The following is a 19,828-nucleotide window of genomic DNA, read 5'->3' as shown; positions in this document are numbered from 1 at the left end:
ATAAATGTCACTTCTATTTCTAAAATTATAGGTTATATAATTAAGCCCTTTCCATATCCCTGGGTAACTACATTACATGAGTACCCCTTTTAATTCTTTAACCTGTAGGGGTTGGTTTCATCCAAATTTAGAAACAAAGTAAGAATGAGGGTTAACTTGCCCATTATCATGTAGCTAGTAAGTGGCAGAGCTGAAACCCACAAGAAGCTCTTATTCTTAACCATGGTTCTGAACCATGGCAAAAGGGATAACATACATGTTAGAGGCTCAGATCAGAACTTGAAAGTCATCTGGAAGGGAAAATGGAAGAAAGGAAAACATTAATGAAGATTTCAGTAGAAGGAATTTGAAAAAAGCAGGGTGATGTGCATTTGGTAGATGCAGAGGAAAAAGTGTTTAGACAAGGGTGACTAATGAGAGTAGAGGAAAATGGAATGTGTGAGTCACTCAGTGGGGAGGTTTCCTTTTGGCAACTGTACTTGCACTTTAAGCACAGAAAAGATAATAGATTGCTGAAGAAACTGTCACAGAATTATTATATGGGCTAAGGAGAACTTTTTTCCATTTGGTTTGCTTTCTATTTATTATCTTTTTCCTTTCCAGTATTTATGGGTTAAGATACTTCAAATGCTACTCCCTTATTCTCATGACTCATGAGAATGACTCATATTTTAGGTATACTTTCTGGATTAACATATAATAGTTTTAATCCACCCTTGTTTTCATTAGCCTCCATGATTTGTTTACATCTTTTGTTTTTTTTTTAATGTCAGGGTTCTATTCTCTAATTTATAATTGAGGTACTGGAAGAAGTAGTTGTTTTGAATCTACATGATAGTTTGGAGTAGTGTTGAAAAGTTCCATTTGTTAAGAATGGTGTCTCACTGCATGAGACCAACCTTCTCCAAAATTTTTCTACACATACTACCTTCTCTTTCTAAGCAGAAATATATATATATATATATATATATATATATATATTCTACGAGTCTCACCTCTTTCTGTCTGATAAGGAAAGAATTTGAAGGCAAATGAGGTCCTTTTCCTGGTGGAACTCGTAACTTAGTATCTAATACAGTAAGTGCATAGTAAGAGCAGGAAAACAAGTAAAGAACATTGAATTCTGTGGCATGGAGGACAGATGTAATTCAGCTATAGAGAGATATCTAGCTGACCCTTCAAAACTTTATGAAAGAACTCAGACGGACTTGTGGACAGAGGAACAGCCTGAAGAAGGTACCAAGCACCCCAGGCTATTCATAAGTTACAGCCTAAACAGGAGCAGACCTTCTAGAGGCTCACTGTGGCTACTGGAGACAAATAGGATTCAGGGTGATTATTTCTAAGAGAAGTTGCGGGCTTAACCTGCAGCTAGCGGGAAGCTAGTTCCGCTATAATGCTAAGAAGGAAGGCCATGAAAAAAAAATTTGCAGAATGGAAGCAAGGTTGAAGTCCAACAAAGAGAAAAAGCCAAATTATACCCCTGTAACTCTCCATTTTTGAGAAAAACTGCTACAGAGATTGCCACATAATGGAAATTGCTTTCATTCCAGAGCTCACCCCACTTGCTTATATATCTGGCTCTCTTCCCCTCTGTTTTTTATTGTTTTGCTCTACACTGTCCATTGATCCTTTAGTCATAGATTACATTCATTAAACTTGTACCATGTGCCAGCCACTTTGCCGTGCTCTTTCTGTATTCCAACTTATTCAAAGTGATCATAGATCAAAATGCTCACACAGCCAGCCACCCTTGGCTGCAGGGAAAGCTGCGAAACATATTTAGCTTCTTCAGCCTCTAGAGTAGAGGCCACAAAAAAGGAACACTTGAAAATGTGTATGTCTGTTACATAAACGCTTTTCTTACTGCCCTACTTTGGTTATTTTTACTTCCTTTCATTTCCCTTTCTTCTTATCAATCCAGTGCTTTCTCACTAGAGAGATAAAAAGTGCTTTAAAGATTAAGGTTCTACACTGTTATATTTGACATATAAATTGAAGTGTTTCATGAAAGAATAAATTATAGCTTGAATTTTCAATTTTGATTTATATTGACTAATGGATACCAAATTTTAGCCCCATAAAGGCAGTTCTACCGAGGGAATGTTTACATTGTGGTTGGTATACTCACTTTTATGATACTATTCAGCATAAACATAATATGCCAAAGAAGTATATAATCTTTCATTGTACATCCTTTGTTTCTATTTTGACATTAATGTTATGAGTCAAATGAGAGTTGTTTATTTTACCTAAACAGAAGCTTTTATTTACAATAAGTTGGTCTTCAGATTTATAAAGCAGAATCATTTGATGCAAGCAGTTGGAGCAGTTCATTTATTCATGTTGGTAGTGCATGATATTTGAGATTTAACTGCATGTCTTAATGAAAATAGAAGAAATTATCAGACTTAATAAAAAATAGTCAAGTATATATAGATAGGTGGGTGGTAGGGTAGATGGATGGATGGGTGGATAGACAGGCAGAGACAGATACTTACTAAAACGGAGATTAATGTTATGACTGGTGCTATTTCAATAGCATGTTGATTCAAAATGTGTTAATTTTTTAAAAATTAAGGTTGACAGATTTGCAATGGAATTGGAACAGAGCCGGGATCTGAACAATACTATAGTACACATTGACATGGATGCTTTCTATGCAGCTGTAGAAATGAGGGACAATCCAGAATTGAAGGATAAACCCATTGCTGTAGGATCAATGAGTATGTTGGTAAGTAGGTAAAGATCAAAGGCAAAAAGGAAATTTCATAACATATTTGAGTAAGCCTTAACATATTTGAGTAAGCCTTAGTGATTCATGAAGGGAAAAGCCTTTAGTAAGCTCTACAAGTTTGCTGGGCATTTTCCTTTGCGCTTTATATGTGCTCAATTACCGAATCCTTTCAACATCTCTTGAGGTACAAATTTTTATTTCCATTTGATGACAAAAAACTAACTGAGAGAGGTGCTTAAAAACTTCCCCAAAGTTACAAGCCTGGTGAGTAGTAGAGTGGCATTATATTTTTCTATTGCAAGCTGTATTTTTTCTTAAGTAACTGTTTCAGTAAAAAGGGAATTGGAGATGAAAGAAAAGGAAGTGTTACCCTAAAGCAGGTTTGCAAACAATGGCTTGCAGGCCAAATCTAGTCTTTTTTTGTAAATAAAATTTTATTGGAACACACTCAAACCTATTTGTTTGTTGTATTAAAAGAGCAGAGTTGAGTAGCTGGAACAGAGTCTATATGATCTGCAAAGCTCAAAGTAATTACTATCTGGACATTTACAGAAAAGTTTTGCCAACTTTAGTTCTAGGGTAATATATTTTATTAGAATACTGCTGTAATTAATTCTTCCTATGACTTGGAACCTTTGCTTTTCTGATTACCATGTTGCTCTTCCTTATCACCACCGAAAGGTAAAAAGATGGCTAGGATTGCTATATGTGGCTAAAAATGTGTGGGGAATTAATAATGGCCCCTGGAATAGATGGATTTTGATATTAAAAAACATATAAGAGAAACAAGGAGAGTTCTTCCCTCTTCCTAACTCCTTCCAATGCTTTAGACAGCTATAAACCTAATTCCTACTGAGTTACTATTTTATTATAAAACTATTATCTATTTGTTCATCATCTCTGCTCCCATAAGTATGCTGGCAACTAACAATCCAGGTTCCAAAAAATGTTTACTGAAAGACTACTCCCCTTTCCTACAAATCATCAGCTGATATTTGAAAAAATGTATTTAATCTTCTTAAGAATATGTATCACCGGGCGCCTGGGTAGCTGAGTCATTAAGCATCTGCCTTCGGCTCAGGTCGTGATCCCAGGGTCCTGAGATCGAGTACCACATTAGGCTCCCTGCTCTGCAGGAAGCCCACTTCTCCCTCTCCCACTTCCTGTTCTTGTGTTCCCTCTCTCACTCACTGTCTCTCTTTCTGTCAAATAAAACAATAAGATCGTTAAAAACAAACAAAAAGAATATATATCACCATATATTTATGTGAAATTATCTTTGTGTACATATGTATATATTTTAAAGCTAAACCCACTGCTAGATCTGCAAAATATTTTTCTTCCTATGAATTATATCCTCCTAAAAATTATTACTTCCAAATTCAGAATGATTATTTGCCATATTTAAACAAAGATTACCCCTTTTGTATACTCAACTAATAGACTTCATTTCTAATGAGATTTGGAATAAATTTGCTTTTGTTCTATTAAATTCATAAAAGTGTATTTACAAATTAATGGTAGTGATGGTGTATGTTTGATTATTTCAGTCTATTACAGTCAGAATTCTTTTTTTTTTTTTTAGGAGATTTTATTTATTGATTTATTTGACAGAGACAGAGACAGGGAGAGAGGGAATACAAGCAGGGAGAGTGGGAAAGGGAGAAGCAGGCTCCCCGCCAAGCAGGGGGCCTGATGTGGGGCTCGATCCTAGGACCCCAGAATCATGACCCAAACTGAAGGCTTGGCTGAAGACTCAGCCACCCAGGCGCCCCCAGAATTCTTTTTTGAATAATTTGATGGATCTTCAAAGTATTCTAAGTTAGTACTCATAGTCAAAACATAGACCCTTAGCAGTTATTTATTGCTGCATAACAAACCCCTTTAAGTACTTAGTGGTTTGCTCATGATTCTGTAATTTGAGAAGAGCACACTAGGGATAAGTTTACTCTACCGAGGGTTGGCTGCAGTTATTTAGCTGGGGTGGAGGATCCAAAATGCCTTTATTAACACACTTGGCCTTTCAGCCAAGGTGGCTGGAATGGCTTCCAGCCGATGAGCTTTTCCCTCTCCGCATAGTACATCATCATTTAGCAATTTAACCCAAGACCTTTATATAGTTGTTGGATCCCCAAGGAAGCAAAGGCTGAAGTTACAGACTTCATAATGCCTAGGCTTCACGACTCACAATGTCACTCCCTCATATTCTTCTGGTCAAAACAAGTCACAGTACAAGTCACTTGGTATGAGGGACTGGAACCCACCCTTGAATAGGAGGAGCTATAAAGTATCGTGGCTGTGATTTACAATCTACCACAAACCTACTAGCTTTCATATCCATTCCATTAGAGTTATTTATATTTAAGACATTGATTTGTCTTTCTAGTCCCACCTGCATTTTCTCTCCCAGAATACTGTCAAAGATTGGCATAGTTTTGAGTACTATCAAGATTTTTTAAATGCCATCTGAAAGCTACTAATGGCAAATTGATACTAGTCTGAAGTAATCCTTTCATGTGACAGATTGTTTTACATTTCTTTGAATTTTCACTTGAGATTTCAAAGGTTTTGTTTGTGATAAAAAAAAATTTTATAAGTGGTATTGTGGTATCAACAGGATTTTAAAGTAATGTTCTCAGGGCACCTGGGTGGCTCAGTGGGTTAAAGCCTCTGCCTTCGGCTCAGGTCATGATCCCAGGGTCCTGGGATCAAGCCCGGGATCAAGCCTGGCATCGGGCTCTCTGCTCAGTGGGGAGCCTGCTTCCTCCTCTCTCTCTGCCTGCCTCTCTGCCTACTTGTGATCTCTGTCTGTCAAATAAATAAAATCTTAAAAAAAAAAAAAAGTAATGTTCTCCTTCTTACTTTCATAATTTTTTAGTTCCATCTCCTACTGAAAATGTTTTCACCAAAACATATATTCAAGCCTTAAGAAATAAAATTTAATTTTAAAAGCTCTTTTAAGCTTTCATCACTTCATTTTTTTGACATTTAATTTAGCTGACAATTAATAGAACCTTTGACTTTGGTTCCAAATGAAAAATTTCAAATGCAAATTCCAAATCTATACTATTATACCATGCTATTACTTTCTAGACTGTTACATTTAATATCCATACTACTTGTACTATATATAACATTACTTTATAGTTATTACTTTCATGTAACATCACCCACTATCATCCAAACTTTGATATATACTAGATTACAGGTATGCCTTAGAGCTAATGAAGTTTAGTTAATTGGAAATGTAAGAGAACCTTCTTTTTAGTCTTGTTTATTACCTGGCATCATAAATATGGAGACATATTGTGAGAGAGAGGGTCATGGTATCGTAATACCATGATAGGATAAAATCAAACCTTGATTCAAGACTGCGGCCTATAAGACAGATGTCCTTGACTTGAAAATGCACATCAGGGGCGCCTGGGTGGCTCAGTGGGTTAAGCCGCTGCCTTCGGCTCAGGTCATGATCTCAGGGTCCTGGGATCGAGTCCCGCATCGGGCTCTCTGCTCAGCAGGGAGCCTGCTTCCTCCTCTCTCTCTCTGCCTGCCTCTCTGCCTACTTGTGATCTGTCTCTGTCAAATAAATAAATAAAATCTTAAAAAAAAAAAAAAAGAAAATGCACATCAGTAATGTGTTTCTTATGAACTCATTGATTGGTATGCCATTTAGGTTTGTATATTTTTTCCCATGTGGTCCGTTTTCTTTCAGTCTACTTCGAATTACCATGCAAGGAGGTTTGGTGTTCGTGCAGCCATGCCAGGATTTATTGCTAAAAGACTCTGCCCACAACTTATTATTGTGCCCCCAAACTTTGACAAATACCAAGCTGTGAGTACAGAGGTAAGTCTGATGAAGCACTCTTACTTAACAGCCTTTCACTGATTCCCTGTGACCTACAGAGTCAAGCCCAAATGACTTAGTGCATCAGAATTTGGCCTTAGTTTATCCCTTTAAGTCTTACCTCCTACCACTTCTTCAGCTCATATATTGAAACTGAGCTAAGTGTACAGAACACACCCTTCTATTTCCCAGATCTTTGCTCTTGCACATATTTTTTCATCTGTTTAGAAAATTATCTACCTGGAAAACTTTAAATTGCCTTAATTATAATCTGTATTAACTTTAGGTGTTTTTTTCTTAATATGAAATATACTTTTTTTCTAGAATTACCTATTTATAATTTACATAATCTACTCATGTCATTAATTTCAACCTCTTTTGTGAATAAATTTTTCTATTCACAATAATAATAGGTATTTTTAGACAGTAATGAAATTCCATTATCTTAACTGTTTTCCTTGCCTCGCAGTCTAGTGAAGATGCTTATGAGCCTTTAATGTTTGAGAGACCAATAATCAAGGAAAAAAGGGAATCATCTTACTTTGAAAAAGATCTGAAATATAAAGATCTGATTACTCAGTAAAATTGCCTAAATTGTCATATATGAAAATTGTGATTTTCTCTGTTTTTGATAACTGGACTATCATTTAGCTAGTGCTAAAACATATCATCAGTTAAAATTTTAGAATAGTGCATCAAACAGTTTCAGACTTCTGTAAAAAAATGCACTGTGTTAAAGACTGCTGTCTGAATTGAAACCCTTAAAAATCTATGGCCTAACCCTTACTATCATTTGGTCACGTAGGTCATCTTTAGATTCACTCCTCTTATTTGTATTATACCTCATGTACTCTAGAAATGAAACCTCCCCAAACTGGAATGGTATGCACCCCAAATTTTTAAAAAATTCTGTTTTTTTCATTCTTTCAAAAACGGTCTGTGGCAGCAAGTACTTTTTGCCTATCTCTGAAAATGTGGTAAAGAAGGGGGAACCAGTCTACGGCCATACCACCCTGAATGCGCCCCATCTCTTCTGATCTTGGAAGCTAATCAGGGTCAGGCCTGGTTAGTACTTGGATGAGAAGGGGAGCCACATTCCAGTGTGGTTTCTGCTTATCTGTTTTACCATATTCCTAATGAGAAAGAGATAAAATGCTAACCACAAATATTACGCGCTTTCTTTTTTTTTTTTTTTTAAAGATTTTATTTATTTGTCAGAGAGAGAGGGAGAGAGAGCAAGCACAGGCAGACAGAATGGCAGGCAGAGACAGAGGGAGAAGCAGGCTCCCCGCCGAGCAAGGAGCCCGATGTGGGACTCGATCCCAGGACGCTGGGATCATGACCTGAGCCGAAAGCAGCCGCTTAACCAACTGAGCCACCCAGGCGTCCCTATTATGCGCTTTCAATAAGTTTGAAAATCCTTCAGAGACCTTGTAGGAAGGAATTTTTTGGGTCTTGCTTTAATTCAGTAAAACTTCTGACAATATGATAATGAGAGCTAAATTGTTTTTAGTTCTCTTCTGTCTTGTTACAGAAATTGGAGAAACCTTTCTCTAATTCGAGCAGGATCTAAATAGTTTATTTGCAGATAGCAAATGGGTTGTTACATGTGAACGAACTACAGCATAAATTCACTGACTCTAAGTATATTAATATGTATGACTTGGTTTAAAAAGTTTAAGGAGACCCATTTTTATTTTTTCCAAAAGAATGGAACAGCTTTGACTGTTGGAACCTAAGTACTTGAGTTTTACTGGAACATGTCTATTTTTGTTCTTCAAGCAGTATCCTCTGAAAAGGAAGTTAGTGAGTACTCCATGTCTCTAGGGAGTACTTCTCATTCAGAATAATCTTCGTTGTCTGCCAACTACAGACTTTCCAGAGTTTCATTTTCACTAGAAAGATTCCATTTGAGTACATTATAAAATTGGTTTCTTCCAGAAGAACAAAGCTAATTAAGGTACTCTCTGAGTAAAGCTTGGCCAAGTTTTATATCACCATTTTCTAAAATTACCTTTGACTCAGCTGTTCATAATCAAATTAAGCTAAAAAGCTTTATTTTATAAAACTTCAAAAAAGGTTTTTTTCATGATACAGCAGACAGATTTTAAATACTAGATGGAAGGATAACATAATTCAACAAATACGTTTTTCAAATATGTATATATTATTTTGTCAACTATTTCCTCCTATTTCAGTTAATACTTCAGTGGTTAGAAACATTTATAGTTTTGTATAATAAAACTATCTTACATAAATGGTGTTTCTGGAATCATATGGAAATTCTGATCTTTTTATTTATCTCAAGATGCAACTCCAGACTTTCCCTGTCATTTAATGTAGTCACAGACTTCCACTGTAGATTTTGTCATCTTTTCCATTCCAAATTTCAATAATTGACCTTTGTTTTCTGAATGGATACATGCATTAATGTATGTTTTGAGTAGAGTTTTATGTGCATATTTATAATTAATTAAAATAGAACTACTTTCTAAAGCAACATAGTATTTTATGTAAGATTATTCCTTTTTAGATGGCTCAGGTCAATTAAGTATCAAACTCTTGATTTTGGCTCAGGTCTTAATCTCAGGGTTATTGAGTTCAATAACTCACCACTTTGCGCTGCATGCTGGGTGTGGAGACTAAAAAAAGGATTAGTTCTTTTAAAAATAAACAAAAAGGTGAGGGGGAGCAGGATCCTATTGTTCCCATTTCTATTTTTAACCAGTTACTTTAAATTATGTTACTTAACCCTTTTTTCTGTGCCTACCAGAATGATGTCTGAGACTTATTTGAGTCATTTATTATATCTAGATAAAGGTGGCTGAGTAGAGATTGTATCAGATGAAGCTGTTTCATGGTCTTCTGCCTTCATGATCTATTTTAATTCTAACAAGCCTTTGGACAAACTTGTGCTAGCAATAAATTATTTATTCCCTAAATCCATGAGCTATTGATTGCAGGATTTTTACTGTAGTTGCAAAGTAAGAATATTAATGTTTCTTATCAGCTGTTATATTACGGGTTTTGCTTTGGCAGCAAAATTTAAATCATTTTGTTCCTTTTGAAGGTTAAGGAAATATTTGCTGATTATGATCCCAATTTTATGGCTATGAGTCTTGATGAAGCCTACTTGAATATAACAAAGCACTTACAGGAAAGACAAAATTGGCCCGAGGACAAAAGGAAGTATTTCATCAAAACAGGGAACTCTCTAGAAAATGGTAAGCAATTTATTAGAATGATCAAACTAAAAAACAAACAAAAAGCCCTTTGAATTAACCCAATTAACTTATTAGCATGCATAGGTGATAGAACTAGGTATACCTTTATAATGAAAAAGTATTCAAAATGAAAAATCAGGAACTTAAAGTATACCAGTGGAATTTCTAAGTTAAATTTGTAACTTTTAATCCAAAGAGATTGGTTTAAATCACTTTTAAACCAAATGAGATTGTTAAATCTCTAGAGTTTAAGAATATGCAGAACCATTGAGTAAAGTAATTTCATAGCAGTTCTTTTCTGAAGATCTAAGGAAGGGTTGGATTGTGTTGAATCTGAGGAGGTTATCTATTTAAGGTGGACTTTTCTTGCGGTTGTTAAAAGGAATTAGATTTTTTAAAAAGTCTCAAATATATCGAAACATTGTGTGGTTTTTTTCCCCCTCATTTTCAAAATGATCTGTGATCTGATTACACAGTGATTATGACTATTTTCAACCTTGCCAAAATTAATGACTCCCAACTCTTCCTTAGACCTTATTGTGATTCTTTTGTAGACACTGATAAAGAAGTTTCATGACCCCAAGGTTTTTTTTCTGAATGATCCCTTTTGTTACTTATCCAAAATAATGTCAGAGAACCATGTAGTTATTTACACATAATGCTTTCAACACTCTGTCAGAGGTATGATTACTTCAAATATCTTAGCTGTCATGGACCTCTGAACAAAGTTCATCTGGGTGAAAATGTAGAAACAGAGGGTTTGCTCACAGCCCACACCTGTATTTCATGTGCACAACTCATTGCCTTCTTCAGGTGGGGACAGCCAGTGGTGAGGAAATCTATCTGTAACTTTCCCTGAAGAAAAAATGGTGGATCTTCAATGGCATAACATTCTGACACTCATTGTTTGGGGCTCACATCTTCGGAGCAAGTTTAGTGTGGACATCAAATCACAACTCCACTACCTTATTTAGAACTCTAAGGCACAGGTCTCTCTCTTTAATAGAAACATTAAACAATAAACAGGCATAATTCCTGGACACAGAGGCTTAGAGCAAATGATCTTTTGTATTATATTTTTATTGTTTGGGGGAAGAGGCACACAAAGCCTAATGTCAGTTTGCTTTCATCTCAATTTATTTCCTTACTTTTCACAAGAGAGGGTGGGGGAATTGTTATATTGTTATATCAGAGCATCTCTCTGAGACCTCCTATAACAATTATGCTCACAAGATGTTAAAAAAAAATTACACTGGGACTAAGGTAAATATTTTTATTCTCTACTAATATTCATTTATTATACTATGCACAAATTCACTTGAAGGATGTAAACTCTTAATTACTAATGTACTTTACTCTTCCTGTATTTTGTATTTTTAAGGTAGTTTTAACTTTTTTTCCCCCTCATATGTAAATCCCTGTGGGTGGGACTTTTCAGCATATCTGATTTCACAAATGCCAGGGGAAATTGCCCACAGTGAGTTGGTGCCACAGAAGGGAATTGATGTAACTTCTTCTGAAGTCCAAGACATTTTTCTGCTGTTTGCCCCTTTTCTGAAAGGTGCCGTCTTTGGAAGAATAATGCTAATTATTTTGTCTATAAGCAAATAAAATAATTGTTATTATTTTATGTTTATTTTGCCATATAAATCTGGATGGTGAGCAGGAGGCAGTGTAAGACACTGAAATACCATATCCTTGTAGCACTCACCATCCATATATCCCATATAAAGATGGGATGCTTTAATCCCAGTGTTTCAGATGATAAGAAACCTCAGTTTTGTACTCTGATCACCTCAGTTATGGGGATTATAAAGATCTTTTTTTTTTTCAGAAAGCAGATAAGAAATTACTTTAGCGTTAGTTGTATAGCCAGGCCAAATAGAAAAGTAGACAGATTGATTAATAGGTAACTGGGCCATTTAGCAGCTGCTCTAATAGGGGCAGAACCTGGACTGCATGCTTTGCTTCCTACTCCAGCATTCCATCAGTGACCCACTTAAGGGTACTGTGGTAGACTCATGAGGTACAAAACACAGGATAACTCTGTAGAAGGGGCTTATGAATGTGACATGTGCCTTACTAGGTGAGCTCTCTTTACCTTGACTTTTACCCATCCAGATGGGGGAAAGGGGGCCAGGCAAATACCATTTCAGCTGTGCCGCCGCCATAATGCTTTCTGAAATGCTCTGCATTTTTTTTTTTCTTTAAACATTTTACTTGTTTTATAGAGAGAGAGAGAGCAGAAGGAGAGGGAGAAGCAGGTCCCCGTGCCACAGAGAGCCCAAAGTGGGGCTCGATGCCAAGACCCTGGGATCATGACCTGAGGTGAAGGCAGATGCTTAACCTACTGAGCCACCCAGGAGCCCCAGTGCTCTGCATTTTAAAACCAGAATATGAAAAATGAAAGTAACTGAAGAACTTAAGTAATAGCTAATATTAAGTTTGAAAATAAGGCTTATTTTGTGTATGGCCTGGGAATTCAGATTTGGAAAACATTTGTCTATAACTGAATTCATATTATGTGCTTTATAATTTGAAACTAATCTGGTGTTAGTCATATTATTTATATTATCTTTAGAAAACCCTCCTTAGAAGGAGGGTTCATTTCTAAAATAATATGCATTTATATGTATCTTGAAAGTAGAAGTTTAATTTTTGGCTCTGCATTTACCTCAATTTGGAAAACATTTATATGTAATAAAATTATGAAATGAGATCAGGAAGCTCTGTTGTTAATCTTAATTTTTATAAATACATTTAAATTGTATTTCTCTTCCATTAAGCCCAGAAAGAAATCATTAATGGATTTGTTCATGAGGACATTTTTAGTATTGGTATAGATTTAAATATATTTTACAGTCCAGTTGTGAAAAGTGCAAATAAAATGAGGTAAAAACAAGATTAGTATTTTTACTTTATTTTTTAATAGTAATATTAGGTTGTAGCCTACTCTTATTATTATAGTTAATCTGATTAGACCTTAAGAGTTTGTATATTTAAAGAAGTGTAACTTACAGAAATAATTACTATTTATTTAAATGTGCCTTCAGTAAAAGTGATACTTTATATGTAAGCAAGTGAAAATCAAAATAAGCATTTTTATTTTTATTTATTTTTATTTTTTAAGATTTTATTTATTCATCAGAGAGAGAGGGAGAGAGGGCGCGAGCACAGGCAGACAGAATGGCAGGCAGAGGCTGAGGGAGAAGCAGGCTCCCTGCTGAGCAAGGAGCCCGATGCGGGACCCGATCCCAGGATGCTGGGACCATGACCCGAGCCGAAGGCAGCTGCTCAACCAACTGAGCCACCCAGGCGTCCCAAAATAAGCATTTTTAAAAGAAGATAGAGTATTTTAAAATCTGAAAAGTTTCTTTCATGAATGAAGAAAATTTAAATTTCTTTTCCCTCTAAACACAAAACTTAATTCTCAGGCGTAATTATTCTTTATGGCTTAATGCCTTTTTCCTCATTCCTAAATTCTAATTTAATGGGTAAAGGAAAAAAAAAAGTTTTCCTTCTTTCTTTTTATTTTTTTTTATTTTTATTTTTTTTTGGTATCCAATTTTTTTTTCCAATTTATTTATTTTCAGAAAAACAGTATTCATTATTTTTTCACCACACCCAGTGCTCCATGCAAGCCGTGCCCTCTATAATACCCACCACCTGGTACCCCAACCTCCCACCCCCCAGCCACTTCAAACCCCTCAGATTGTTTTTCAGAGTCCATAGTCTCTCATGGTTCACCTTCCCTTCCAATTTACCCAAAAGCACATACCCTCCCCAATGTCCATAACTCTACCCCCCTTCTCCCAAACCCCCTCCCCCCAGCAACCCACAGTTTGTTTCATGAGATTAAGAGTCACTTATGGTTTGTGTCCCTCCCTATCCCATCTTGTTTCATGGATTCTTCTCCTACCCACTTAGGAGAAGTGGGTAGTTGAGTGGGTGTTGCATCACCACTTCCTCATATCAGGGAGATCATATGATAGTTGGTGGGAATGCAAGCTGGTGCAGCCACTCTGGAAAACAGCATGGAGGTTCCTCAAAATGTTGAAAATAGAACTGCCCTATGACCCAGCAATTGCACTACTGGGTATTTACCCTAAAGATACAAATGTAGTGATCCAAAGGGGTATGTGCACCCGAATGTTTATAGCAGCAATGTCCACAATAGCCAAACTATGGAAAGAACCTAGATGTCCATCAACAGATGAATGGATAAAGAAGATGTGGTATATATACACAATGGAATACTATGCAGCCATCAAAAGAAAACGAAATCTTGCCATTTGCAACAACATGGATGGAACTAGAGCGTATCATGCTTAGCGAAATAAGTCAAGCGGAGAAAGACATTTTTCTTTCTTTTTAAATAAAAAAGTAATATGACCCTAGGCCCAATTCTAGGTTTCAGTTAATTTAGGTAAGATACACAAATTCATAATTTTTACATAGGATATTTCCTCTTCAAATGTATACTATGGAAACAGATAATATTCCTTTTAAGAAAAACTCAGAATCAGTATTTTCTTTGTTAAACAAAGAAATATAAATAACACTTCTGATCTTGGTCCTTAGAAACAAAACTAAACTAGATTTCTTTTGTCTTTAGAAAGAATATAGGGAAACCTCATTGGTGAAATATATACTTCTTTAAATGATGATAATTACTATTTCTGTTTATAATTTAGAGAAACCAGGAAAAGAAACTAATAAACTAAGTGAGCATGAACGTTCCATCTCTCCACTACTTTTTGATGATAGTCCTCCTGATCTGCAGCCCCAAGGAAATCCTTTACAAGTGAACTCTGAAGAACAGAATAATCCTCAACTACTCCAAAATTCGATTGTTTTTGGAACATCAGCTGAGGAAGTGGTAAAGGAAATTCGTTTCAGAATTGAGCAAAAAACAACACTAACAGCCAGTGCAGGTACTTGAAAACTGATTTGGTGGCTACCATAGTTAAAATTTTCAGACTGGCTAATTCAAGTGTAATATTAGTTCTTCCTTGCTATAAAGCTTATAGGAATGTTTTCTTATCCTTTTTGATTAAACTTCTAATGACTTTACCTATTCAGAATTCTATGAAGCTACAGGTAAATTGGAATTAAGCAGAAAAGCCTTTGAGCCCAAAGAAAACAGCTATCATAAATCTCATGTAGCTATCCTTTTTAAAGCATACAATACATTTTAATTGGCTTAGTACGTAATAGTTTATTAGTTTTCCCTTTGACGTTTTTCAACCCTGTTCAGGATTACAGGAGAGACCCTACAGAAGCCCTGACTAGCAACATAGCAATCTAGGACCAGCTGGTGAAGGGAAAAAGAGCTTTACAAATGTCAGTAACCCATAAAGGTATCACTCTGTCTTAGCAAAGAAACTGATATTCATCATGAGAACCGTAAATTATCATTAAGATTAGGTTAATTTTTTTTTCTTTGCCAAAGTGTGAGAATAAGTAACAAATTTTAGTAGGATGTGTATAAAAATTGAAATGAATCATTTAATGATCATATTTGAATATACCTATTTCAAGTATCTTAATTGATCATTGAGTCTCAGAAATTTTCAAAACAGCTTTCTAAAAAGTATTAATTTGCTTTAATAAAAACAATAAACATAATAAAAACAGTGCATATATTTTACTATCATTGTTTTAAATATAATGTAACCTGGAATCTTTGATTTTTTTTTCTTTACTTGGGTAATCTATACAAAAGATCTTTCAAAGAGTGAACATCCCCCCTAATTTATATTCTGGATCTTTTCTATAAAGCAACCTTATATTACAACTAAAGATGGTCTGTAAACTAATAATATTACTTAAATAAACACTGACATTACTCTTAGACTTTAAAATTCCATGGAGTTTTAAATATTCTTCATTTCTACTGCCACAGTGACTAATACAATTCCTTTTCCTAAAATCATATTGAGCCCTGGGGAGATAGGTAGTTATCGGTTGTTATTTTTAAAGTATCATTTGTCATCATTTTGGACTTCCTACATTCACTATTTCTGTATTGTTATCTCATATTTTAAAATGATACATGTCACCTTCTTTGAGTCATCAGAGTGTTCTTCTTTTAAGGAATTGCCCCAAATACAATGTTAGCAAAAGTATGCAGTGATAAGAATAAACCAAATGGACAATACCAAATTCTCCCCAGCAGACAAGCTGTGATGGACTTCATCAAGGACTTACCTATTAGAAAGGTGAGATTTTGTATAAAATTTCTATTTTATTTATATAAAATATAATTTTATTTATATTTAAATATAAACTATATTTATAAACATAAATATATATATTCTGAAGAGAAACTACTTAGGATGGTAGTAATCATTCTTTGCTGAAAAGTTTTAGAACAGTTGGTAACAAGCAGGAAGTATAATGGATGATTGAATTTGGATTTGAAGAAATCTTTCTATGAAACCCTTAAATTGAGGTTTAGGAAGTTTGTTTGCCAAAAAGTTTTAAGAAAGTAGTAGATGAAAGACTTTTAAGTGTACCTCTGTCAAGAAGAACAGAAATAAGAAGAATACTTGTAAGGGTCCTTCCGCTGTAACCTCTAATACTCTCTTGATTCTAAAGTCTAAATTGCCATCAGATTAATAGGTATGAGACTTAAAAGAGATCTGGAAATTTAATTGTTTTTGACCCTCTCCCCCCAAAACCCCCAAAATACATTACTGTCTTTAAAATGGTAAAGCGATCCCATAGGGGTTTTTTATAAAAATGGTGTGTTTTATTATTTTTTATAGCTTGTAGATTTTTCTGCATATAGGTTTTTTAAAAAAAGAATAATTGATGTTCTGGGGCCTGATTTTCTCACATCACATACAGGAGTGAATTTAAAGATACATTTTTCAATGCCCAGAAGAAAGGCCATATCAGAGGATATAATGTATGATCACTGAATAGTTTAGAGTATGTAAGATGTAGCTATAAAGCAGTGTTTTCCATTGTGTTTTTCAAGATATGAATAACTATGCCATTGAAAAAGGTTCTGGGGTCAAAGTACTTTGGAACATACCAGGCTTAGTGGATAACAACAGATAATGTTATATTAAAGATTCATAAGTTTTGCAGTAAAAAGTTTATTTTAGATTTGCTTATTCCACTATTTTTCAAGTTTCTATGACTGTAGAGCTCTTTTTTTAATGCTTTAAAAAATATATTTTATTTATTTATTTGAGAGAGAAAGAGAGCATGAGTGGGGGAAGGCAAAAGGAGAGGGGGAAGCAGGCTCCTTGCTGGCTGGGAGCCTGATGGGGGACTCGAGCCCGGGACTCTGAGATCATGACCTGTGCTGAAGGCAGATGCTTAACCAACCAAGCCACCTTGGTGCCTCTTTAATGCTTTTTAAAATTTTGTGTAATTTAAAATATTAAATTTCCATGCAACACTAGTTTAGGAGATGTACCAAGAAGTAAAATAGTTTTATTGCATGACTTGTGAGGATGGTCACATTATTCATACCTTTTATTGGTTATAAAAGGTATAATGAGATTAAATATCTTTTCTTGCCTTAATGTAAAATTGTGTTAATAATAAATATTAACTCTTTTTTAGGTTTCTGGAATAGGAAAAGTTACAGAGAAAATGTTAAAGGCTCTTGGAATTATTACTTGTACAGAACTCTACCAACAGAGGGCATTGCTTTCTCTTCTTTTCTCTGAAACATCTTGGCATCATTTCCTTCATATTTCCCTGGGTCTAGGTTCAACACACCTGACAAGGTACCTATATGTGTAGTCATTCTGTTTTTTTCCTTATCATTTCCTGAAATAACAATTTTAACCATTGATAAGGGGGCTATAGGATAACATGGTTTTTTTATTTTATTTTTTAAAGATTTACTTATTTATTCCAGAAAGAGAGAGAGAGCAGGAGGGGCAGAAGGAGAGGGAGAAAGAGAATCTCAAGCAGACTCTACAGAGTACAGAGCCTAATGCAGGGCTTGCTCCCAGGACCCCGAGATCATGACTGAGCTGAAACCATGATCAGATGCTCAACTGACAGTGCCACCTAGACACCTTTATAGGATAACATGCTTTAAAATTTTTTTAGTCTCATTCATTCTGGAATATAATTTTTGAATTAGAGCCAAAAGATTGCAGGTGGCAGGAAAGGAAAAGAACAAAGAATTACTCTTTGGCTGTTGGCTCCAGCAATTGGTTAGATAGATAAGAAGAATGATGAGTACTTTCTTTTCTGTACCTGCCTTGTTTTTGTTCAGAACATAAGACTAATGGTCTGATTGTTGAGGAAAGAAAGGTGACTCATATTCCAGAATTTACCTCATAAGTGGGGAAATTTAATGAATCTTTGAGAGCCTTCATGACCTAACAAGTTCATTTCTTTTCTTTTATAAATAAAACAAGTTTTATTTCTTTTCTTTTTTCAGACTTGTAAATGATTGACTGATTCATTCAGTAGTGAGTACTTACTTCATTAGTTACTGTTCTAGGCACTGGGAAGAACAGTAGAAAATAAGACAAAATCTTGTCTTCATGGACTTTGCAGAATAGTGTGGCAAATACGAAGTAACCAAACAAACAAATGAAGAAAGTAAGGCAGAATTAGGGACTAGAACATGCCTTGGGGAGTAAGAGTGGGTGTTGGCAACCATAATCCAGATGCAGAGACCTGAAGGGGCCAGCCATGTAAAGATGTAGAAGAAGAAACAGCAAGAGAGGTCCGTGATTCTTCCTTGCCACTCTTTCATTTCAGTCTTAAAAAGAAATGTCCGAGAGCTAGAAAGGTACACTGTGGGAGTGGGTGAAAAGAAAGGAATTTTTTTTTTTTAAGATTTTACTTATTCATTTAACAGAGAGAGAGAGAGCAAGCACAAGTAGGCAGAGAGGGAGAAGCAGGCTCCCCGCTGAGCAGAGAGCCTGATGAGGGGCTCAATCCCAGGACCCTGAGATCGTGATTTGAGCCCAAAGCAGGGGGCCCAACCCACTGAGCCACCCAGGTGCCCCAAGAAAGGAATTTTTAAGAAGAATGGGAATTAACATGGGACACTATTTTTATAATTTTATCATCATCCTGTCAGTCTGCCCCCAAAACAATTCCTTCATTTACTTAAACTAAAGGAAAGCAGGAAGATTACAGAGGAGGCAAATGAAATAAGTTAAAATAATTAAAGGTGCTAAATCTTACAGAGATTGCAGCTACTGCCTTTCTCATCTGTCCATGCTCCTCATCCGTTTTGTTTTTTTGTTTTTTAAAGATTTTATTTATTTGACAAAAGAGCACAAGCAGAGGAGTAACAGAGGGAGAGGGAGAAGCAGGCTCCCCACTGAGCAGGCAGTCCCATGTGGGAGGCTCTCCCAGGATCCCAGGAACAGGACCCGAGCTGAAGGCAGATGCTTAACAAACTGAGCCACCCAGGCGCCCTCATTGTTCTCATTTTTTTTTTTAAGATTTTATTTATTTATTTGACAGAGATTACAAGTAGGCAGAGAGGCAGGCAGAGAGAGAGAGGAGGAAGCAGGCTCCCTGCTGAGCAGAGAGCCCGATGCGGAACTCCATCCCAGGACCCTGAGATCATGACCTGAGCCGAAGGCAGCGGCTTAACCCACTGAGCCACCCAGGCGCCCTCATTGTTCTCATTTTTAAGCCCATAGTTAGCTGACTTTGATCTTGAGCGAATGTAATGCTAAGATCAGAGAAGGAAATCGCACTACTATAAATAATCTAGTATTTGGAAGTAATGGGAAATAAAACTTTTTCTTTAATTCAAGGATTATCCTCTTTTTTATTTACATAGTGGTTGAAAACAATGTAGTTCTTGATATAACATAACATATATTAATCTGTGGTATTTAAAGATGCCAGTAATCCTTTGAAGTGAAATTCATAGGTAATTTATAATAATGTAAAATAGCAAACCTCCTTTCCCTTCTTTTTTTTTTCCTCCTTCTATGTACATTCTCTATTCCCTTCTTCTGATTTATTTTTTAATCCTTAATTCTTCTTACCTTCTGACATACTCCAGATTTACTTCTA

At 35.6% G+C, this 19,828-nt stretch overlaps 1 protein-coding gene across 3 annotated transcripts in view; it reads left to right on the top strand.

Annotated features, from left to right (window-relative positions):
• POLK (DNA polymerase kappa) overlaps positions 1–19,828 on the top strand; it is a 67,434-nt gene that overhangs the window by 35,454 nt on the left and 12,152 nt on the right. For all 3 annotated transcript variants that reach the window (XM_044266911.1, XM_044266904.1, XM_044266921.1), the window contains 6 exons: positions 2,582–2,734; positions 6,450–6,581; positions 9,652–9,805; positions 14,500–14,739; positions 15,902–16,026; positions 17,387–17,553. In XM_044266911.1, coding sequence (XP_044122846.1) covers positions 2,582–2,734; positions 6,450–6,581; positions 9,652–9,805; positions 14,500–14,739; positions 15,902–16,026; positions 17,387–17,553 — 971 coding nt within the window. The remainder of the gene's footprint in view (positions 1–2,581; positions 2,735–6,449; positions 6,582–9,651; positions 9,806–14,499; positions 14,740–15,901; positions 16,027–17,386; positions 17,554–19,828) is intronic.

The sequence above is a fragment of the Neovison vison genome, chromosome 1, assembly GCF_020171115.1.
Source record: "Neovison vison isolate M4711 chromosome 1, ASM_NN_V1, whole genome shotgun sequence".
Lineage (NCBI taxonomy): Eukaryota > Metazoa > Chordata > Mammalia > Carnivora > Mustelidae > Neogale > Neogale vison.
Note: the sequence above shows the minus strand (reverse complement) of the source record. Positions and strands in the feature narration are given on the sequence as shown.